Source organism: Strix aluco, chromosome 5, assembly GCF_031877795.1.
Source record: "Strix aluco isolate bStrAlu1 chromosome 5, bStrAlu1.hap1, whole genome shotgun sequence".
Lineage (NCBI taxonomy): Eukaryota > Metazoa > Chordata > Aves > Strigiformes > Strigidae > Strix > Strix aluco.
Window position 1 is genome coordinate 34,031,198 of NC_133935.1, and position 21,909 is coordinate 34,053,106.

Consider the following 21,909-nt stretch of genomic DNA (forward strand, 5'->3'; position numbering starts at 1 on the left):
ATCGTGAAATAAGAGAGTTTATCCACAGTCCTTATAGAAACTGATGCTACATTTGAAGAAGATGAACCCAAAGTTGAGAGGTTTGGACATTTTTGAGAGTTTTTTAAAACACTTGCAAGATTCGTTTTTGAGGGGTTTGTTTTGTTTTAATTATTATTAATTTCATATGGTTAAGCTTTTACTAACAGGATTAATGTTCAATAGGAAACATTCCATATAAAAAATGCACTGTGATGAAAACAAAATAATGGAATTCATTGCATTGATTAACCCCTCCATCTGGCACCGTAGAAACATGACAGACACACAAGGGCCTAAAGAAGTCCAGGAAAAGTTACAAACTGTTACCTTGAACTTCAGACGGAGATGCATCTCACCTAATTTCAGCCCTCTTCAGAGATTCACATGCAGGCAGCTCATTCACTTTCCGAAGCTCCCTCTAGAGCCAGGAGAAGAAACAGCCATCCCCAAAGGCTGGTTCAATCCACCGCTTTCAGGCACCTGCTCTGTAATACGTGACTTATTATAGACAGCAATTCTTTATCCCTCTCCTGCCCTGATCGATGTCCCCCATGTTTGTTAGTTTTATGCTCCAGTTCCAAAGGTCCTGTCCCACAGGGACTGCTCTGGGCCAAGATGGTCCCTGTAACCCAGCACTTGGCGTCCTGGAGTGCTAGTAGGCGATGCTGTTGTGGAAGATTGTGGGTGGCAGTGGTACATCCCCTGCAATAATAGGCCACTCTTGCCCACGGATTTAGCTGGTACCTTTTGACCTTGCTAATGCCAGCTGCCTCCACTGCCTCCTGGGACAGTAAAGTCCAGAAGTTCCCAGTTACTCATGGTATAAAGAAGTATTTTCTTTTGCCTGTTTTCAGCTAATGTATTCCTTTCATAGAGTGACCCTTATGCTAGCTGTGTGGGATCAGGGAAAGAAAAGTCCATGGGTTTGGTGATCCTGCACTGCACGGTGCATGGCATGTGGTCCCCACTCATGCTCATGAGTGACAAGTTATCTGCCACATTCTCAGGATTAGCAGAGAACATGTATGTACAAGCCAGACATGTCCAGAAGAACACAGGGCTTTGCAGAGCTGCACTTGGGAATGCAAAGAAAGCATTTGATGGATAACATTGCTGCATCACAGTCCTAATGGTTTCTTCTAGTTCCAGGGAGACTAAAATTCAGTTTTAAATGGCTAAATCTGAACTAAAAGCAAAGGACAACCAAAGCAAACGAACAATTCACAAATCATTACTATTTTTGTCAAGCCAGGACTTTTATTTTCAGGTCAGGTCTTCCATTCTCAAAATATGATAGCTGTAAGGTGATTCCTCTTGGTAAGTCACCAGGGCTGGGAAAAATAATCTTATCATAGAATCGTATCATAGAATGGTTTGGGTTGGAAGGGACCTTAGAGATCATCTAGTTCCAATACCCCTGCCATGGGCAGGAACACCTTCCACTAGACTTGGAGGTCCAAATCAGAAACATTTTGTCCTATTGACAATGTGCTTAGAGGGAGGGAGAAAGGGAAATGCTGCCTCACTAAAAGCCAGATAGATCTTTTTGTACCTTTGTTAGTATTAACATTAATTAGCATTAACATTAACATTAGCATTAACACCTGGTGCGAGGGCCTCAGAAATTACTTATTACACATTCCCCAGACCTGATCAGAAAGAATAGCTGTCAGTAATATAAAACTCTTTGAAGGGAAATTTATGAAGAGGGAGTGGTAGTCTCACGAAGGAGCTGAGGGCATATTTCAAACACAGCACCAGATCTGTTAATGGGAGATCTGGCAAGAGCAAGTCACCACTCCCTGTGAGGCCTGGGAGCCTGCATTTCCAGAAGAGGGGAAACTGGCCAGCTGCAGAGCCAGGACATGATGGAGATGGGAGCTTGGCGTTTCTCCCAGGCTCCTAATTCAGATGTGTGCCGTGCCTGAGTGTTCTGCTGCCCGGTGTCCCTGAATCAATTTCATGAGACTACAGGGTTGGTCAGCAGATGCTTTTGTCCCAGGTGGATTTGGCCTGCTTCCAGCACCCTCCTGAACAAATGATCAGGACATAGGAGGGAGGAAAGGAAACGTGGGAGAGAATGCACTTCCCTGCATCTGCAGATACACCCAACACGATTAGCAGAAGCCATAAGGGCAGGGCATGGCTGAGTGACCCCATGGTTTAAAAACACATGCATTTTTAAAAAATATTTTCTAAAAATGGCATCATTCTGGGAGCTGCAAAGTCTTGGAGGGGTAGTAAACCTCTCTGTTAGTGTTTGATCAAATACAGCCCTTGAAAAGATCAGGTAGTGCCTCTTTTTTACCAGTCCAGTAATATAGAAAACCCCAGCCCACCCCAAAACAAAACAAAACAAAAGAAGGAAACAAAAATTTTAAAAATATATTTCCTTAGCTAGTCTTTAATTTTTTTCTAACCCATCCCAGATACAAATAGTAAAGAGAGACCTGGCTGTTGGGTCTAGCTGAGCTGGGCCTAGGATAAGACTTATAGAGGACAGTAAAGTTGTTTGTATCTCCCCAGGTTGGATGGAGCCAAGATAAATCCTGTTGTCACTGAGGGCAATCCAGAACATCTTCTACCTTACACTTTGCTTCTTATTGCCAGAAGATGCTCTGCAAATTACTGGGGTGACATGAGGGGATTCTCCTCTGAAATACCCAAAAAAGTATTTTCAAGGAAGATTCTGTAAAAAAGACCATCTTAACACCATTTCCTTTGAGCTCCATGATATTTGGAGCTCTGGGGAAAGGAGAACCCTAAACTGCCCCAGTGAAGAATTAGATTACCAAGGACCACTCTTCTGACTCATGCTTATATCAGGATCACTGTCCACACAAGTACTATGCACAAGAGATGCTTGTGTGGAAGACAATCTCCTCTTTATTTCCTCACAGGCTACATGTGGCTACATGTTTAATTTAGCTGTTAAAACAGCTTTTCCCAGATTATTTTGTAGCCTGTCTCCTCATCATATGAGCTCTACCACTCACTCTACCTAACCCACTCCTGGAGGACACATCCAGGTGACTTGGGAGAACTTCTCAAGAGGACAACTCCGGAGTAAGCTGCCAGACTGAAGTACGCCATTCCCATGTGCATACAGGGTCTTGTGGCTCATGCTTGCTCCACACCACATATACAGAACCCACTTCTACAATGCATGTTCCTTGCAGTATCCCCAACAGGGCCCTTTTAGCACTCATTCTGTCCCCACTTTGTGCACACATGCTAGGTCCAGCATCCAGCTTTCCAGCCTAACTCCCTGTTTTGAGACACAGGTTGGGAAGAACTGGGGCTGGAGGGCGAGAGGAGTTTCCCACTACTCTGGGAAAGGACATGAGGATGACAAACTTCACAGGGTACCCGGGTGGCTCCTAGGATAAGTCAGAGAGGGGTGCATTGTGTCATAGTAAAAGGAAGGAGAAAAGCTCTAGATTCAATGTATAAGCTCCTGGGGAAGAAGTTGAAAATCAGAATGTCTACTCTTGCTTGCTGCTGAAAAGCTCCCAGTGTGCTGCCTGGGACCAGGGAGGGATGTGGATGGCAGTTTCACAGCCTGGCTGAGAATAAGGTTTCAGCAGGAACTGGGAACACTTCTGTACTACAGAGTACTTGTATAGGAGGGATGGACCTCATCTGGATCAAAAGAGAAATGGGCTTCTGGCTATGAGCACGCAGGAGGTTGTCAGTAAGCTTTTTAACTGAGGAGTGAGGGAAAGTCAACCAGTGGTGACATTTTTCAGGATGGTGTTCCCAAGGACAAGACATAGCAAATTCTGTAGCCTCTAAGGAAGGATGCATCAGGGGATAGCATAAAACAAGAGGGTTAGCCTTCAAAGAGAAGGCCAGGGAACCAAATGGATGCTGTGATTGTCTCAACATCAGGGCTTGAAGCCTGGGAAACAAGACAGAAGCACTGGCACATTTTGTTGATATAGTAGTCATTTTGGAAATCTTGAGCTTGTTAAAAAGCTCAAAGGAACAGCTGGGAGGATTAAATTCCCACAGGTGGGTGGACATGGCTGAAGTGACCGTGCTGGGGACACAGTGATAGGGCTACCACCCACCTGGAAAGGCCTGAAAAAGGGAAAGATGATGGTGCTGATAACAGGAGGGACGGTTGAGAGTAAGAAAGCGTAATTCAAAAAGCTGCAGGTGTGTCTGAGTAAAGAACACAGAAAAGAACAGAAACACTATCAGATTAAGCATAAAAATATAACTGAGCTGTCCAAAAAGGGATTAGAAGATCAGATAGTTAAAAAATCAAAACTAGTACTAAATCCTCCATCTGTCACAACAGCAGCAAAAATCCTGCTGACCTTAAAGAAAAGTCAACAGCAGCAGGATAAAAGGGAAAATCTAGCATGGATAACTATTTGATAGAAGGTTGAAAAAAGCATGAGACTAAATAGAGGAAGGTCACCAGGGAGTTCTGCAGGGGTCTGCACTAGGATCTGTGCTCTTTAACAAGTTCCTACATGATGTGGGAAAAGGGGTGAACAGTGAGATGATAGGGTTTGCTGACAATATGACTGGCCAAAGCACTGGTGCAGTTGTTTGTTTGGAGAAGCTTTTGCTTCAGTGAATATCAACAAAAATGCAATGTGAGGTTGATGTTCACTAAGTATCATCTTAAGCCATGTTTGCTCTTACAGCTTGGGGCAGGGTGGGATAGGGTGGGATAATTGAAAAAGATCATTTGGAACTTTGGTTCAGAGAGCTTTGGCAGAGCTGCAGTGTGGAGGGCAGTCACTGGTCTGCCATTTGCTCCTGCTGCGTGCAAGGACACTTCTGTCTAGAGCATCCCCATCTCCGGACACCCCAGACCTCCCTGGACTGGTGCTGTGCACTGTGGTGGTGCCATCAGATGGCCGTGATCCTAGGGAAGGTTTCCTTCTGTACCTCCAAACATTGCTCATACAGACAGGTATTGCTGCTTGCATCCATACTGAACTCAGTATTTGGCAGGGGGTATTTGGCTGTTGGGACAGCCTTTATGTCCATCTTGAATCAAGATTCTGACAAACTTGCTTTGGAGACTGGTTGTGGACTCTGTCTTTAAGGACAAATTGTGTTCTTGATACCTAGATCAGATTTTAATCCAAATCCACAAGACTAACATCTCTTGGAGTATTTTAGGGCTCCCCTCGAGGCTGGGTATTATTATTTGCAGCACATCAGATACTGAATGACTGTACGGATCAGATGACAACATTTTGTATTGACCTGGCATAACTCTAGGAAAACATTTTCACACTTGAAGCTGTTCTACGGGCTTGGAGAACTGGAACTGGGCAGAGAGCATGGATACGGCCTCTTATTGTCAGCCCTTGCTTGAACACAGTGCAGTCAGGGAGCTGAATCAGGTCTCAGAAAGCAAATATGTTGCTCTATTTTATGCCTCTTTAGAGAGGTGTCTGGAGATGGGCATCCTTCTTCTTTCAGCTTTAGTACAGACCACGCATTGCACCTGAAACACTTTTTTCTTCTTTAGTCGTTCTATAGGCAGGTCTTCCCACAGTGAGTGCTCATGAAGAAGCCTAGCAAAAAGCAGCCTCTTTCCACAAAACCTTCTCCTCAGTAGGAGTCTTTTCCTCCTTAGCACAGTAGACTGTAAGTAGGCATTAGTAATTTGGCCACCTACTTCTCACCACCTTTTACATTTCAGGAACCATACGGTGGCTGACACATTTCCTGATGTATATTCAAAAATCACATCAGTTTGGATCCAGGACCTCTGACTACCAACGTGAGGCTACAGACAACTCACACTTTCTTGCTTTTCTGCAGCAGTCTCAATAAACTTGGGAGGTGCCTGTCAACACCTGATGTGCAGGGAAAAAGAGGTAGGGAGGAAGCTGGTAGTTTGCTCATTGCATGGTAGGCAGAGCCAAATGGTGAATGCAGGTGGCCTCAGTTTCAGATGAGTGTTTGCTCCCTGAGGCTGCTCTGTGACCTAGCACAGCTTTTGTGACACTGATCAGGCCATGATTTTAAATTTCCTTGTTCTGAGCCTCTTCAAGACTGAAGGGTGAGACTTTCCCATTTTTAAGTGTATATCATACTTTGATTCTAGACAGCTCGATGTGAGGAATACTAATTCAGCCTTCAAGGCCACAGCATTCTTTTCTTTATATTTCTTGGAAAAGAAAAGGCATCAGTAGGCCAACAAGCATATTTCTCTTGTAAGGCCCCCGGGACAAAATTTCATTTTTTTTTCTGGAACAGCTGTCATAGGAATTTTCATTTGAATACATACCAGCAATAAGGAAATGATATTGCTTCATGTGGGTAATTTTTAAAAACCTCTTAGAAGCTGTTCATCCATTCAAAAGTACCAGAGGAGTCTAGTAGAAAAGGAACAAGAGACATGAATGTATTCAGGGTCCCAAAACTGAGCACTTTACGTAACACACCTTACATATGCTCAAAAAGAAGGTGGCAAAACACCCCACCAGAAGTATCCCTCCACCTCCAGCTCTTCTCTGACGAAGTCTGCTTGCCCAGCTCCACGCAGCTCCCCTGTTTTCACAGGTGCAGTAATGCCAGCAGCTATTTTTGCACTTAGCTCAGGGCAGCACTTCAGCTGCTGGACGTCTGTGCTGAACTGCTCCTTTCCTTTGCAGACTCTGCATCCCAGCGTCCTCTAGGAAAAGTGCAGGGAACGTCATCTTCAATCCCTGCCCTCCATCAACAGAGGGAGAGGAGTCAATCTCTTCTCCCTCAAGGACATTTGTCTACCTGTGCTGAGCCACTGTGTGCTTGTTTTTTGTGAGGTGACAGCTCATCTCCCTGGCTCCTCTGCAGAAAGTGGAGGGGTTGCAAACTGTATTTCAGCACTGTAGGTCACTGATGGTGGAAGAAGAGGAATGAGAAAAGTCAAATCTATCAGTTAGTAAAAGAAGAACAAAGATAGTAATGTAGGATCTTTCCATGGAGGCTGCAGAGGTGCCTAAATGCAGTGAGTGTTCTTCTGCAAACAGGTCTTTTCCCAAACTATGGGTCACAGCACTTGAGAGGAGAAACAGGTTCAAAAGGCAGCTCTTAAGTGTCTAGATTAATCAGAGAACAGCTAATATGCTTAGCTGCTGATAGCAAGTAAGGGCAGTTATCCTTTTGCTGGCTAGGGTGAGCACCCGTGTGGAGCAGGTGAGTCCCAAGGGTCGCCTGCCAGCCCAAAGTTTGAAATCAGCTGCCTTAGAGAAAAAACTGGCTGAGGCACCCCTGTGACATGAGTGTCATGGTTCAGAGTGTGATGGGAAAGGATGAGAGTTCCCACCGGCAGTTATTAGGGACACTTGTACATTGTCACCCAGACCAAAACTGTGGGTCAGCATTTTCTCCAGATAGCAGATAAAAGGTGGAACAAATGGGTCTTTCTACTGGCCCCTTTTGGGTTTTGTGACTGTGCTGGAGGGGATGAAAATGTTTTTATTTAGAAGGGCAGTCTGGCAACTAGAGCTGGCTGTTGCTCGTCCAAAACCTCTTGAGATGTTTCCCTGTGAGGGTCAATGAAATGAAGGTGGAAGGGTGTTTTATATCCAACTGAATGCTGTGGGCCCTATACCAGGTCAGCCAAGCCATTCCCACATTTTTATATGTTTGATGACAAAAGACTTAGGAATCACTAAACTGAGATGCAGGAACTGCTGTTCTCAGCTGTCCTGAACCTAAAGCTGTTGACTACATCCAATGTCAATAAGTGCAAGTGGCAGGAGAGTTTTGGTGTAACAAATCTGCTTCTCTGTCTACTAGGACTGTAGTCAAACATTTGAATGCAGCTTGGCCAAAATTGCTCTTTATTTTCTGGATCTAGAGGAATACTGAAGCAGTAGCTTTGAGAGAATTTCGTAGTCCCTGCTACAACAAGGAGGGGTCCTGTCAGGGAAACACCAGCCCTGCCTGTCCCTGCTCAGCATCTCCTGGAGCTCCCCCCACCCTGCCCAGGTTCCAGGACCTCATTGCACCCCCCTGGGGCCATCAGCTCCTACTCCAGTGGCACTGCAACTGGGCCAGTCTCAAGCTCCCCACGGCCCTGCCCGACCATGGCCCCACTGCACCAGGGGGGTGCCCGATGCCTGGGGCTGGGGCTGCGTCTGATCCCAGAGCCCCTCACCCAGACCTGATTCTGACCCCACCTGCAGACTAAGGTCCTGGCCTGGCCAGTGTGTGTACAGGAGGGAGCTGAGGTTTGTGACAAATTAAAAATTTAAATGGGCAAGACAAATTCATTGCATTTTGAATGGGTTTTGATTTTCCCCCTGTGAAATTAGATGAATCATCTCTGAACTGGTTTTCTGCTGACAGGAAATGGTGACAGTTAACACGTATAGCTGGGTCTCAGCAGGAGGAGGTGGAAACCTGAACCAGACAAAAATCGGAGGATCCAAGTAACTGCATTTTTAAGAAATGTGGATAAGTGACTCTCAGTTCTCCCATCTCCAAAATGGGGATGGACTTTACATGTTTGGGAAAGGTGTGGCAATGTGAAATGAATAAATGCAGTGCGGTTAGATACTCATGGAAAAGTCATGAGGAAGGGGAGGAAAAGGAGCAAACAGTTCAGACAGAATTATCCTCAGTACATGTACAAACAGCTGCACACTGGACCTCTGTAAGGTGCTCTTCCTAGGACTTCCAATGTCATCTATGATGACCCCTATGCTTTGTCACCTAGTGCCAGGTTAAGTATCACAAAAGGGATGTGCAATAAATAGAAAATTACCCTGATCCTGAAAAAATTGCTTGTTGTCTTGCAGGTATTAAGTTGACAGGGATTACTATATATTTTTTCAAGCTAGTAGGCATATGTTACTGGTTATAATAATCTATACTTTTCATGCTGGCTGGGAAGTGTTCTGAAGAGGCTTTCAGATCTAGGCCTGCAGTCTGAGTTGGGTTACGTTGGTAGTATCGGCAAAAAACATTCTGTAGCATTTGCTGGCAGATCTTATGTTATTCTACCAGATATCTTTGTCCATACTGACAGAGCATGTAGAGACCGACAGCATGAAATACCATTGAGGTCCTGTTATTCTTGATGGTCACTTCTTCTAAGGTGAGGCAGTGAAGCTTTCTGTAATTGTGATAGCAAATGCATAAGAGGGAGGGAGGGAGAACCTCTCCCAGCAAGTGTCTTCCTGATCTGCTCCTTTTCTGTGTCTGCGTTGCAGGGAAGTGTGTACTACTTCCATGTATCCTAATTAAGTTTGGTCACAACTAGAGTGCATAACTTCAGGTGTTTTGTGCTGCTAATCACACAAGGAATAGCAGTATTTGGGAGAGGAGGGTGAACCACAGTCCTTGTGTATTCACTGCTGAATGAAGTGACACTGTACTCAGCTCTCCTTGTATGTCTTGATTTTTCTCTGGTACTTCTGCATTCTCCCCCTAATACACATGGCTTAACTGCTTATTTGTGAAATGGTCATGAGAATATATTGTCTTCTTAACAATAAGGGAAGGGAATAATGGAGTAAACACATAAGTGGAAAATCAAAGAAGTAGAAGCACTTAAAATAATTACAAAAAATAGCTTCAAGTTGCAAAATGGTCATTTAACATTTGATGGAGATTGATAGTCTCAAAAGTGGAGTAAGGCAAGGACTACAACAATGTGCTGCAGTGTTGCTTTGGCACATACTGAGAGGCTTTTCCTCCAGAGATGGTTGGTGGTGTAGTTATCACTGCTCTACAGGATTTAGACATACAGCTGTATTCCATCTGACTATGTGTGTGTAAGGAGAACAGTCTTGAGAATATCATATTACAGATTGGAGGAAAATGTGCTATTGTGCTGCATTATTACTCTTGCAAAATAAGAGTTGTAGAGAATGGGGGAAATTCTTTTATTGTGAGGTAGAAAGGCCCAACCCCAGTACTGGCATGGGTAATGTGAAAAGAGTTGGTGAGTAAGATTCAGCTTACAGACATTGTAACAAGTTTAGTTTTTAAAGGACATCAGGGCTTTTACCAGACCTAGATGGGACAGAGCAGACATACAGCCATCCACCAATTTCAGGAAACTTTAGGAGATGTCAATAATTTCACTACTCAATTCTTTATGCCCCCTATTACTACATGAAGTAAATGTGTTACAGTCAAGTTCTCTTGCCTTTGTAAAATTCCCTGTGGACATTGCTCTATAAAGCCATACCTCTTCCAACACAGCTTTGAAAGCCCAAATCCAGATTTGCTGAATTTGCCATACCATTCACCCTCCCTGTCTCAGGGATAACTCCTCAGCTAAGAGACCCCAACGATGAGGAAAAGGTAGAAAGAAAACATAAGTGGGAGAGAAATATATTTTTATTTTCCTAAAGTCCTTTTTACCTTAAATATATGAGAAAAGGTCAAACTGCCTCTACAAAGTTTTAAAGAATGGGACTTTGTGAATTAATTGAAGACAAAAGGTTGCCCAAAATCTTCAAGAGGTTAATTTGCCTTCCCTGTAGTGGAATGAGAGAGAGGAGTGGGGTGGTATTTTTACACTCACAGATTTTTCATTTCGTTGAAATCGTGAAGTTGATTATCTGGTCAACATCATATGTAAACTGTGCAAGTGCAGTTTGTAAACATCAGGTACAAATGTGGCATTACGATGGTGCTGAACTGGCTGATGCCCATTAAACTTCAAGGTAAATGAATTAGGAACTCGTGCCAGAGACACAAAGATATATACAAAGTTTTAGCTGATAAGGAGGTGTGGACACTATGAGTAGTTACCACATTGTGGATAAACAGCTTTGCATCACTTTATGCTGCAGCCAAAGGTTTTATGTACAGAAGCTGCTGTGACTTGATCTGTAACCTGACAAAAGAGCAGTGAGCAAAAATTGTGAGTTTTCTTCCTAGCTTGGCATCAAAATATGAACAAAAAAGGGTGCATTCACATCCCTTGCAGACTCAATCTCTCCCAATTTTTTTTCCGTGTTACTGAATCGTACCAACATATTTACAGAAATAGCAGTGTGCTTTATTTAGAGTGTGGTCTGTTTCTATATGCCAGAGACTTACATGAAGCTCAGTGATTTGACACAAACCTTTTCATCTTTGCTCTTCCTGTCCCAATTTATTCCATTAACATTAGAGAACCTTTTTCTATGTTAACAGCATCAAAGAGCTGCAGAGAAAGTAGCGCATTCTGAGGCAAATAAAGTATATGCTATCTATTATTTCATGCTTTGCCTCCGTAAACTTTAGCTTTGAAAGTACGGGCAAAAAAAATCCCTAATTGACTGTTTCGCAGTAGCCAAAGGTATAAACCTCGGTAAGAGAAGCAGAGGCACGGCTTGTGGGAGTTTGTGCTACCTCACTCTCTTTGAAGCCATTGTATTTTAAAGAATAAGATTCTAACTGCTCGCTTTCTTCTCAGATATGAAAAAGACCCTCTGAAGATTAACCCTGAGTTTCCTGTCTCACGTTAACTTTAAAGGAGAATTTCTAATTTACAAAGAAAAACAAAACTTCTGCTCTCTCACGGTCCTTTCGGTTCCAGGACTCGGGATTTATTGTCCTCTCTGTACCCAAACTCTACTCTTTTCGCGACACGACACCGATAGGAGAAAATAGGCACTTCCACGGGCTCCCAGATGTAGAAAAGGGGCAATTTCGTGACAGATAAAGTAGAAAAAACCCGTTTTGTTATCCCCGAAGAAACACAAGCCGGAGCACGGAGCGCCGGGCGGCGGCGGGGCGGGGCGGGCGGGCGGCACCAATCAGCGCCCGCCGCGCTGCTATAAATGGCAGCGCCGCGACCGCCGCCGCCCAGTGCTCTGTGAGCCGCCGTCATGTCTGAGATCGCTCCTGCTGTAGCGCCCGCCGCTGCTGCTGCCGCCCCGGCCCCCGCTGCCAAGGCCGCCGCCAAGAAGCCGAAGAAGGCGGCGGGCGGCTCCAAAGCCCGCAAGCCGGCGGGGCCCAGCGTCACCGAGCTGATCACCAAGGCCGTGTCCGCCTCCAAGGAGCGCAAGGGACTCTCTCTCGCCGCGCTCAAGAAGGCGTTGGCCGCCGGCGGCTACGATGTGGAGAAGAACAACAGCCGTATCAAGCTGGGGCTTAAGAGTCTCGTCAGCAAAGGCACCCTGGTGCAGACCAAGGGTATTGGTGCCTCTGGGTCTTTCCGTCTCAGCAAGAAACCTGGGGAGGTGAAAGAAAAAGCCCCCAAGAAGCGGGCGGCCGCAGCCAAGTCCAAGAAGCCGGCGGCCAAGAAGCCTGCCAGCACCGCCAAGAAGCCCAAGAAAGCCGTGACAGCGAAGAAGAGCCCCAAGAAAGCGAAGAAGCCGGCGGCCGCCGCGGCCAAGAAAGCGGCCAAGAGCCCCAAGAAGGCGACTAAGGCTGCCAAGCCCAAAAAAGCGGCGGTGGCGGCAGTGAAGAGCCCGGCCAAGGCGAAGGCGGTGAAGCCTAAAACACCCAAACCCAAGGTGACCAAGCCCAAAGCGGCCAAGGCGAAGAAGGCGGCGCCCAAGAAGAAGTAAGCCCCTGTGGAAGAATCTCTTGCTCCGCTCTTAAACCCAACGGCTCTTTTAAGAGCCACCCACGTTTTCTTAAGAGAGCTGAAACGCTGTGTGTGGTACCCGTTTTAACGAAAGGGACGACGGAATTTTTTCTAGGGCAATGGCACTAGGTTGGCAGAGGCTCGGAGCAGCCCTTTCGGCGGGCAGTGCAGCAGCGCTTTGCCTTCAGAAATCGCGCACGGTGCAGGGATTGGCTGCGGGCTCGGGAGGGCCGAGCCACCTCCCGGGAGCCCCGTCAGCCGCGCCCCGCCCCCGCGGCCGTAGCACGTAACAACGCCGATTCCGAAGGAGGTTTGTGGGTGGCCGGGGGTGCGTCCCCGCAGCTAATTGCGGGGGTTCTACCGTGAAGTGTTGAGTGATCATTTCAAAGGGTGCGCACTTTTTACTACATCTAATGGCGTTCCAGCTCCTTTTCTGAAACTATTGGTGGCTCTGAAAAGAGCCTTTGGGTTTCTCTGGGAAAAAGTTCCCGGGCGCTGCTCTTTGGCGTTCACTTGGCTTTAGCCTTGTGGCTGTCGGTCTTCTTGGGCAGCAGCACAGCCTGGATGTTGGGCAGCACCCCGCCCTGCGCGATGGTCACCTTGCCCAGCAGCTTGTTGAGCTCCTCGTCGTTGCGGATGGCCAGCTGCAGGTGGCGGGGGATGATGCGCGTCTTCTTGTTGTCGCGGGCCGCGTTGCCCGCCAGCTCCAGGATCTCGGCCGTCAGGTACTCCAGCACGGCCGCCAGGTACACCGGGGCGCCGGCGCCCACCCGCTCCGCGTAGTTGCCCTTGCGCAGCAGCCGGTGCACGCGGCCCACGGGGAACTGCAGCCCGGCCCGCGACGAGCGCGACTTGGCCTTGGCTCGCGCCTTCCCGCCCTGCTTCCCGCGGCCGGACATCGCAGAAACAGCCGTATGGGAATGAAACCCGCTCCGCAACCCGTCCTTATATCCCTTCTCACCGAAAGGCGCGAATTTCGATAGGCTGAGGAGGTGACATTGTGAAAAGAGCCAATGGGAACGCGAATCGAATTCTAACCAATGGAGAAGAACAACAGACAGAGTGACTCAAAAAATCCTCTCTCAACCAATGAAAACTAACAATGGAGAGGCCCTAATTTGCATAGGGTCCCTATAAAAGGGAGGCGCTCACACGCACTTACTGTCTACTATTGTAGGTGTTCCACGACAGCTGTGTTGAGAAAGTGGTTATAATGCCCGAGCCGGCTAAGTCCGCCCCCGCGCCCAAGAAGGGCTCCAAGAAGGCGGTGACCAAGACGCAGAAGAAAGGCGACAAGAAACGGCGTAAGAGCCGCAAGGAGAGCTACTCGATCTACGTGTACAAGGTGCTGAAGCAGGTGCACCCCGACACGGGCATCTCGTCCAAGGCCATGGGCATCATGAACTCCTTCGTCAACGACATCTTCGAGCGCATCGCCGGCGAGGCCTCGCGCCTGGCGCACTACAACAAGCGCTCCACCATCACCTCGCGGGAGATCCAGACGGCCGTGCGGCTCCTGCTGCCCGGCGAGCTGGCCAAGCACGCCGTCTCCGAGGGCACCAAGGCCGTCACCAAGTACACCAGCTCCAAGTGAGCCGCCTCGGCCAGACCACCTCGACCCAAAGGCTCTTTTCAGAGCCACCCACCTTTTCAATAGAAGAGCTGATGCTGTGGTGACTTGTTGGTTGTCCCGGGTGCTTCTCAGGGGAGGGAACAGTAATAGCGGGGAAGCACTGTCAGTTGTAAGGAACCCCGGGATGTGCTTGTGAGCGGTGAACGGTGTGTGTGTTCTGCGTCTGCCTCAGTGGAGCAGAAAGCTCGCGATTCGCTGAAAATACCCCGGGAGCCGGCTTCGCTTTCGTGTCAGGCTTGGGGGGAGGTTTAACAATAAAGGAACGATGTAGGTATTGTGTTTAAATGCCTGAAACAACCGCGCTCTGGACAGGCGGTGCTTGCTGTTTTACCCCGAGGCGTTCTAGTGGAAGAGGAATACATAGGAACACAGGCGGTTCAAGGTGACCGTGAGCTTTCCTTTCAGCAAAAAGCTCCAGGCTGGACATCGCCTCCACGTTAGCGTTCTCGCGGGAGATGGGGGGGAAGGAAAGCGGAGCGCTTTTCAGGGCGTTCTCGCCCCCGAACCGCTTCTCCCGCCGGCGCCCTGTAACTCCCGCAACCGAGCAGCCCGCGGGAGCGGGGACGGGCGGGAGGACCCGGAGCCGCGCGGCTGCTGGGCTCGACCCGACCTGAGTGAGGACTGCGCCCGCGCTCCCCAGCAGGACGGCCCGGCCCGGCGCGGCTCCCGGGAGGGCGGTGATTGGTCGCGGTGACGCCCGAGGCTGGGAGCCCGTCCTCGCTTCGCCAAGGCGCGCGTCTCCAAGGAGAGCCGGCCCTGGGACTGGGGCGGGGGAGCAGCCAGGCAGCGTTCGCCTTACGCGGAAAGCCGGCTGCCACCTGCGCCTGCCGCGCTCCTGAACCGAACGCGGCTACTGAGAGGGAGGAAACTGCGAGCACTCGGGGGAGGAGGTGGCTGCCGTGCGAAGGAGCCTTTGCCAGCAGTCCCGAGGCTAGGCGGGGGAGGAGGGGTGAGGGGCGCTGAGGGGGAGCGGGTTGGGACGAGCCCGAGCCGCGAGCGGCGACACCCCGCTACACCGGTCGCCTGCGGCGGTTCCGGCCACCTCCCCGCCGTTCCCGGGGACGGTGCACGCGCTCCTCCGTAGACAGCGAGGGAGCCGGCGCTAAAGCGTTCTGGAGGGAGGGCCGGAAAAAGAGCAAGCGGCCGGGGCGGGGTGGGGTGGGAGGGGGAAGGGCGGGTCGGTTCGGCGGCTCCGGGGGTGGGGCGGGGCGGGTGAAGGGCGGGTTTCTCGCCGGCGAGGCGCGGGCGTTTCGAATGCTCGCGTCGGCCAATGGCAGCCGGTCTCGCGCGGCCGGCCAATCGGCGGGGAGCCTCGGCCATAAATAGCGCCGGGGCGCAGCCGCTGCCACGGCTCGGTCAGTGGTGGGCAGGGTAGCGGGGCGGCGAGCGCGGAGCCATGGCGCGCACGAAGCAGACAGCGCGTAAGTCGACGGGCGGGAAGGCGCCCCGCAAGCAGCTGGCCACCAAGGCGGCCCGCAAGAGCGCGCCGGCCACGGGCGGCGTGAAGAAGCCGCACCGCTACCGGCCCGGCACGGTGGCGCTGCGCGAGATCCGGCGCTACCAGAAGTCGACGGAGCTGCTGATCCGCAAGCTGCCCTTCCAGCGCCTGGTGCGCGAGATCGCGCAGGACTTCAAGACCGACCTGCGCTTCCAGAGCTCGGCCGTGATGGCGCTGCAGGAGGCGAGCGAGGCCTACCTGGTGGGGCTCTTCGAGGACACCAACCTCTGCGCCATCCACGCCAAGCGCGTCACCATCATGCCCAAGGACATCCAGCTGGCCCGCCGCATCCGCGGTGAGCGTGCCTGAGGCTCCTGCAGCCGCCCCTCCCTCGTTTCTGCAGAAACTGAGGCCACACACAGACCCAAAGGCTCTTTTAAGAGCCACTACATGCACAATAAAAGAGCTGGTAAATCCTAGTTTGGGTCTTTTTACTTGTCTACATTTGGGTCTTGAAAAAAGGGCTTCACTTCAATGCCTATCCAGGAAAACTCTAAATTAAATACTTTAAATTCATTTACAGTTTAAATTCATTTACAGTATCAACAGCTCCTTTTGTTGTAAATGTGGTGGCTCTTAAAAGAGCCTTTGATTGGGTACTGCCAGGGCAGGAGCCTCAGGCACGCTCGCCGCGGATGCGGCGGGCCAGCTGGATGTCCTTGGGCATGATGGTGACGCGCTTGGCGTGGATGGCGCAGAGGTTGGTGTCCTCGAAGAGCCCCACCAGGTAGGCCTCGCTCGCCTCCTGCAGCGCCATCACGGCCGAGCTCTGGAAGCGCAGGTCGGTCTTGAAGTCCTGCGCGATCTCGCGCACCAGGCGCTGGAAGGGCAGCTTGCGGATCAGCAGCTCCGTCGACTTCTGGTAGCGCCGGATCTCGCGCAGCGCCACCGTGCCGGGCCGGTAGCGGTGCGGCTTCTTCACGCCGCCCGTGGCCGGCGCGCTCTTGCGGGCCGCCTTGGTGGCCAGCTGCTTGCGGGGCGCCTTCCCGCCCGTCGACTTACGCGCTGTCTGCTTCGTGCGCGCCATGGCTCCGCGCTCGCCGCCCCGCTACCCTGCCCACCACTGACCGAGCCGTGGCAGCGGCTGCGCCCCGGCGCTATTTATGGCCGAGGCTCCCCGCCGATTGGCCGGCCGCGCGAGACCGGCTGCCATTGGCCGACGCGAGCATTCGAAACGCCCGCGCCTCGCCGGCGAGAAACCCGCCCTTCACCCGCCCCGCCCCACCCCCGGAGCCGCCGAACCGACCCGCCCTTCCCCCTCCCACCCCACCCCGCCCCGGCCGCTTGCTCTTTTTCCGGCCCTCCCTCCAGAACGCTTTAGCGCCGGCTCCCTCGCTGTCTACGGAGGAGCGCGTGCACCGTCCCCGGGAACGGCGGGGAGGTGGCCGGAACCGCCGCAGGCGACCGGTGTAGCGGGGTGTCGCCGCTCGCGGCTCGGGCTCGTCCCAACCCGCTCCCCCTCAGCGCCCCTCACCCCTCCTCCCCCGCCTAGCCTCGGGACTGCTGGCAAAGGCTCCTTCGCACGGCAGCCACCTCCTCCCCCGAGTGCTCGCAGTTTCCTCCCTCTCAGTAGCCGCGTTCGGTTCAGGAGCGCGGCAGGCGCAGGTGGCAGCCGGCTTTCCGCGTAAGGCGAACGCTGCCTGGCTGCTCCCCCGCCCCAGTCCCAGGGCCGGCTCTCCTTGGAGACGCGCGCCTTGGCGAAGCGAGGACGGGCTCCCAGCCTCGGGCGTCACCGCGACCAATCACCGCCCTCCCGGGAGCCGCGCCGGGCCGGGCCGTCCTGCTGGGGAGCGCGGGCGCAGTCCTCACTCAGGTCGGGTCGAGCCCAGCAGCCGCGCGGCTCCGGGTCCTCCCGCCCGTCCCCGCTCCCGCGGGCTGCTCGGTTGCGGGAGTTACAGGGCGCCGGCGGGAGAAGCGGTTCGGGGGCGAGAACGCCCTGAAAAGCGCTCCGCTTTCCTTCCCCCCCATCTCCCGCGAGAACGCTAACGTGGAGGCGATGTCCAGCCTGGAGCTTTTTGCTGAAAGGAAAGCTCACGGTCACCTTGAACCGCCTGTGTTCCTATGTATTCCTCTTCCACTAGAACGCCTCGGGGTAAAACAGCAAGCACCGCCTGTCCAGAGCGCGGTTGTTTCAGGCATTTAAACACAATACCTACATCGTTCCTTTATTGTTAAACCTCCCCCCAAGCCTGACACGAAAGCGAAGCCGGCTCCCGGGGTATTTTCAGCGAATCGCGAGCTTTCTGCTCCACTGAGGCAGACGCAGAACACACACACCGTTCACCGCTCACAAGCACATCCCGGGGTTCCTTACAACTGACAGTGCTTCCCCGCTATTACTGTTCCCTCCCCTGAGAAGCACCCGGGACAACCAACAAGTCACCACAGCATCAGCTCTTCTATTGAAAAGGTGGGTGGCTCTGAAAAGAGCCTTTGGGTCGAGGTGGTCTGGCCGAGGCGGCTCACTTGGAGCTGGTGTACTTGGTGACGGCCTTGGTGCCCTCGGAGACGGCGTGCTTGGCCAGCTCGCCGGGCAGCAGGAGCCGCACGGCCGTCTGGATCTCCCGCGAGGTGATGGTGGAGCGCTTGTTGTAGTGCGCCAGGCGCGAGGCCTCGCCGGCGATGCGCTCGAAGATGTCGTTGACGAAGGAGTTCATGATGCCCATGGCCTTGGACGAGATGCCCGTGTCGGGGTGCACCTGCTTCAGCACCTTGTACACGTAGATCGAGTAGCTCTCCTTGCGGCTCTTACGCCGTTTCTTGTCGCCTTTCTTCTGCGTCTTGGTCACCGCCTTCTTGGAGCCCTTCTTGGGCGCGGGGGCGGACTTAGCCGGCTCGGGCATCGCAGCAAAAGCGCAGCTCTCACACAACACGCAACAACAATACCGAACGCCGACTAATGCTCTCCCCCTCGCTTGCCTCTTTTATAGCAGCTCTTTGCAAAGCAGCGTCTCGGCAGCGTCCCATCGCTATTGGTTGGCAGTCCTCCTGCGTGTCGTCACATGGCGCTGAGCTTTGCGATTGGACACCTCTCGATTCGCGTTCCCATTGGCTGCCGAAACAACGCCTCCCCCGCAGCCTATCAGACAGGGCGCCGCCGCTCCGCTCGGGCGGTATATAAGCGGGCGGTCGGGCGCGGCTGGGAGTAGGTCGCAGGCTGTGGAGATTTGCTGTGGGTGCTGTTTTGCTGAATCTCTGCGATGTCCGGCCGGGGAAAGCAGGGCGGGAAGGCGCGGGCCAAGGCCAAGTCGCGCTCGTCACGGGCCGGGCTGCAGTTCCCCGTGGGCCGCGTGCACCGGCTGCTGCGCAAGGGCAACTACGCGGAGCGGGTGGGCGCCGGCGCCCCCGTGTACCTGGCGGCCGTGCTGGAGTACCTGACGGCCGAGATCCTGGAGCTGGCGGGCAACGCGGCCCGCGACAACAAGAAGACGCGCATCATCCCCCGCCACCTGCAGCTGGCCATCCGCAACGACGAGGAGCTCAACAAGCTGCTGGGCAAGGTGACCATCGCGCAGGGTGGGGTGCTGCCCAACATCCAGGCTGTGCTGCTGCCCAAGAAGACCGACAGCCACAAGGCTAAAGCCAAGTGAACGCCAAAGAGCAGCGCCCGGGAACTTTTTCCCAGAGAAACCCAAAGGCTCTTTTCAGAGCCACCCACTGGATCACCAAGGAGCTGAATTACTATGTATGGTTTGAAACACTTGAACTCCAAAGGCGTTGTCTTCCTTAGTGAAATAAGTTGCACGAATGATTTTGCAAATTCTGTATTAAAATGTTTTTAAAAGTTTTCTTGCGTGTGTAACCGAGATTAATTCTGGTCTTTGAAAATGATTTGGAATCTTTTATTATCTTTGCCTGCCCCACCTAATAACGAGAAAACGGTCCCCGCCCCTCCCCTCTACTTCCGCTCTCACGATTCGGCAAAGAAAGCGTTAAACGCCGGTGACAACACTGCGGTTAAAAACAACAAAGGAATACATTTCAAGTGTCCTAAGTACTTAAGCCGCTCTTAAGCCATGTCCCACCTTCTAAGGAGTGAACGATCTCCCATGCTGTAGGCACAACAACGATTAGAGCAGCACCAAGGGCTGCTCCTAGAGCGGTGTTCCTCCCTGCCACGGCGCACGCTTTCAGCTTCCGTGTGGGGCAGACTCAAGAGACTGTAGAACTATTCCCACTACTTACCAACGATATCAAAAAAGGAGAAACTCCTTCAACCTGTTTTTGGAAAAAATTGTCTCTATTCTTAAAACGGGTGCCACACACAGCGTTTCAGCTCTCTTAAGAAAACGTGGGTGGCTCTTAAAAGAGCCGTTGGGTTTAATTGCGGAGCAAGAACTTTTGTCCGCAGGGGCTTACTTCTTCTTGGGCGCCGCCTTCTTCGCCTTGGCCGCTTTGGGCTTGGTCGCCTTGGGTTTGGCTGCTTTGGGCTTCACCGCCTTCGCCTTGGCCGGGCTCTTCGCTGCCGCCGCCGCTTTTTTGGGCTTGGCAGCCTTAGTCGCCTTCTTGGGGCTCTTGGCCGCTTTCTTGGCCGCGGCGGCCGCCGGCTTCTTCGCTTTCTTGGGACTCTTCTTCGCTGTCACGGCTTTCTTGGGCTTCTTGGCGGCGCTGGCGGGCTTCTTGGCCGCCGGCTTCTTGGGCTTGGCTGCGGCCGCCCGCTTCTTGGGGGCTTTTTCCTTCACTTCCCCAGGTTTCTTGCTGAGACGGAAAGACCCAGAAGCACCGGTACCCTTAGTCTGCACCAGAGTACCCTTTCCTACAAGACTCTTAAGCCCCAGCTTGATACGGCTGTTGTTCTTTTCCACATCGTAGCCGCCGGCGGCCAGCGCCTTCTTGAGCGCGGCGAGGGAGAGCCCCTTGCGCTCCTTGGAGGCGGACACGGCCTTGGTGATCAGCTCGGTGACGCTGGGCCCCGCCGGCTTGCGGGCTTTGGAGCCGCCCGCCGCCTTCTTCGGCTTCTTGGCGGCAGCCTTAGCGGTGGCAGCCGGGGCTGCGGCGGCGGGCGCTGCCTCAGCGGCGGGCGCGGGAGCGGTCTCCGACATTGCGTCGTAGGAGAGACAGGGCACAGCAGCTGCCAGACGCGCCGCGGCGCCTCCATTTATAGCGGCGCTGAGGGTGCTGATTGGTGCGTTATCGAGCCCGCCCCGCCCCCCCGCTCCGAGCCCCTGCCGCTCGGCTTGTGTTTTTTCCTTCTAAAAAAGTGTGTTTTTCGTAAATAAAAGGTGACCGCGGCACCCCATTTCTTAGCATTCTTGCTGGGGACAGAAGATATTGTTGTCATTCGGCGTTTCTTTTAGCTGAGAGTTAAAATGAGTTTCAGGCAAACCAGTAATCGCCGAGTTTGGGGACTTCACTCAGAGCCGGTCGGTGAGATTTTTATTTTTCGTTCTGAAATAAAACTTTGCTTCTGAGACAACTGTCACAGTGGCAGCAAACTCATGTTCTTGAGACGGTTTTTGATGAGGATAGTGCAAAATGGAGGTAACCTTGAGACATTTTCTTAGGATAAATTAGATTTGAAAAGAGGGAAGTAACACAAAGTAAGCCATTCAGCTCTGTATCTGGGTTATGAGTTGTTTCCCGTAACTCGGCTTCATCTCTTAAAAATAATGAAACCTTTGGACATAGTGCCCGATTTAGCTCTACTTGGAGATAATAAAAAGGAAAAGAAAGATGGTTTTCACCAGAAACATGAAAAACAACTGTCTTAAATCAGCAGGTACCTTCAACATCCCATAAGAACATATAGAAAAAGTTCTGTAGCGGTTTCCTCAGTTTTCTCTGTCCTTGTATTAATATTTTGATGGAATATATTCCCATTTTTTTCTCCAGAATACTTCTTTTGATTAAGCACAACAGGTAAATACATTCTTTTGTATGGTCTTATTTTAAGATAGGGTTTATTTTTGTGCTTAGTTTTACACATTACTTACAGGCATTTTGTCAGCCAGGATCAGCAGCTGTGCAAAAAAAAAAAAAAATCAAAATATGGGGTGCCTGTTTTCTTTCTGAAAAACAGAGGTAAGGCTGCAGGCATTTCTGTAATAAAATAATATAAATCGAGTGGTTTCATCAAATGATTATGTTGCCAGAGCTGCTGAGATAAACTAGGGCATGGCTCTCTCCGAGCCATGGGTTTTGTGATGTGGGCTACACTGAATATACATAAAATGTTTTTTTCTTGAGATGAATTGGACGGCGGAGTGCCAGTTTCAAACACATGTAGTGCAATTTGGGGAAGAATAGGAGACCCTGTTG

The 21,909-nt window shown here is 51.5% G+C and overlaps 8 protein-coding genes across 8 annotated transcripts; 4 read left to right on the forward strand and 4 right to left on the reverse strand.

Moving 5' to 3' along the window:
- Positions 1-11,807: 11,807 nt before the first annotated feature.
- On the forward strand, positions 11,808-12,887 carry LOC141924407 (histone H1.03-like). The gene has a single exon (XM_074826871.1). The coding sequence runs from the start codon at positions 11,817-11,819 to the stop codon at positions 12,498-12,500; it is 684 nt and encodes a 227-aa protein (XP_074682972.1). The 5' UTR covers positions 11,808-11,816; the 3' UTR covers positions 12,501-12,887.
- Positions 12,888-12,962: 75 nt separating this feature from the next.
- On the reverse strand, positions 12,963-13,419 carry LOC141924413 (histone H2A-IV). The gene has a single exon (XM_074826878.1). It carries the CDS (start codon positions 13,417-13,419, stop codon positions 13,030-13,032), a length of 390 nt encoding a protein of 129 aa, XP_074682979.1. The 3' UTR covers positions 12,963-13,029.
- Positions 13,420-13,720: 301 nt separating this feature from the next.
- On the forward strand, positions 13,721-14,436 carry LOC141924415 (histone H2B 5). The gene has a single exon (XM_074826881.1). It carries the CDS (start codon positions 13,734-13,736, stop codon positions 14,112-14,114), a length of 381 nt encoding a protein of 126 aa, XP_074682982.1. The 5' UTR covers positions 13,721-13,733; the 3' UTR covers positions 14,115-14,436.
- A 1,064-nt stretch (positions 14,437-15,500) lies between these two features.
- LOC141924411 (histone H3) lies at positions 15,501-16,070 on the forward strand. The gene has a single exon (XM_074826876.1). It carries the CDS (start codon positions 15,550-15,552, stop codon positions 15,958-15,960), a length of 411 nt encoding a protein of 136 aa, XP_074682977.1. The 5' UTR covers positions 15,501-15,549; the 3' UTR covers positions 15,961-16,070.
- Positions 16,071-16,169: 99 nt separating this feature from the next.
- Positions 16,170-16,713, reverse strand: LOC141924410 (histone H3). The gene has a single exon (XM_074826874.1). It carries the CDS (start codon positions 16,676-16,678, stop codon positions 16,268-16,270), a length of 411 nt encoding a protein of 136 aa, XP_074682975.1. The 5' UTR covers positions 16,679-16,713; the 3' UTR covers positions 16,170-16,267.
- A 1,078-nt stretch (positions 16,714-17,791) lies between these two features.
- On the reverse strand, positions 17,792-18,500 carry LOC141924414 (histone H2B 5). Its single transcript, XM_074826879.1, has one exon. The coding sequence runs from the start codon at positions 18,492-18,494 to the stop codon at positions 18,114-18,116; it is 381 nt and encodes a 126-aa protein (XP_074682980.1). The 5' UTR covers positions 18,495-18,500; the 3' UTR covers positions 17,792-18,113.
- Positions 18,501-18,851: 351 nt separating this feature from the next.
- Positions 18,852-19,439, forward strand: LOC141924412 (histone H2A-IV). Its single transcript, XM_074826877.1, has one exon. It carries the CDS (start codon positions 18,852-18,854, stop codon positions 19,239-19,241), a length of 390 nt encoding a protein of 129 aa, XP_074682978.1. The 3' UTR covers positions 19,242-19,439.
- A 433-nt stretch (positions 19,440-19,872) lies between these two features.
- LOC141924406 (histone H1.11L-like) lies at positions 19,873-20,718 on the reverse strand. The gene has a single exon (XM_074826870.1). The coding sequence runs from the start codon at positions 20,691-20,693 to the stop codon at positions 20,007-20,009; it is 687 nt and encodes a 228-aa protein (XP_074682971.1). The 5' UTR covers positions 20,694-20,718; the 3' UTR covers positions 19,873-20,006.
- Between the last annotated feature and the right edge of the window lie 1,191 nt (positions 20,719-21,909).

What these genes read in the sequence shown, in the direction of transcription:
- LOC141924407 (XM_074826871.1), top strand. Translation starts at nt 11,817, where the DNA reads ATGTCTGAGATCGCTCCTGCTGTAGCGCCCGCCGCTGCTGCTGCCGCC.
- LOC141924413 (XM_074826878.1), bottom strand. Translation starts at nt 13,419, where the DNA reads ATGTCCGGCCGCGGGAAGCAGGGCGGGAAGGCGCGAGCCAAGGCCAAG.
- LOC141924415 (XM_074826881.1), top strand. Translation starts at nt 13,734, where the DNA reads ATGCCCGAGCCGGCTAAGTCCGCCCCCGCGCCCAAGAAGGGCTCCAAG.
- LOC141924411 (XM_074826876.1), top strand. Translation starts at nt 15,550, where the DNA reads ATGGCGCGCACGAAGCAGACAGCGCGTAAGTCGACGGGCGGGAAGGCG.
- LOC141924410 (XM_074826874.1), bottom strand. Translation starts at nt 16,678, where the DNA reads ATGGCGCGCACGAAGCAGACAGCGCGTAAGTCGACGGGCGGGAAGGCG.
- LOC141924414 (XM_074826879.1), bottom strand. Translation starts at nt 18,494, where the DNA reads ATGCCCGAGCCGGCTAAGTCCGCCCCCGCGCCCAAGAAGGGCTCCAAG.
- LOC141924412 (XM_074826877.1), top strand. Translation starts at nt 18,852, where the DNA reads ATGTCCGGCCGGGGAAAGCAGGGCGGGAAGGCGCGGGCCAAGGCCAAG.
- LOC141924406 (XM_074826870.1), bottom strand. Translation starts at nt 20,693, where the DNA reads ATGTCGGAGACCGCTCCCGCGCCCGCCGCTGAGGCAGCGCCCGCCGCC.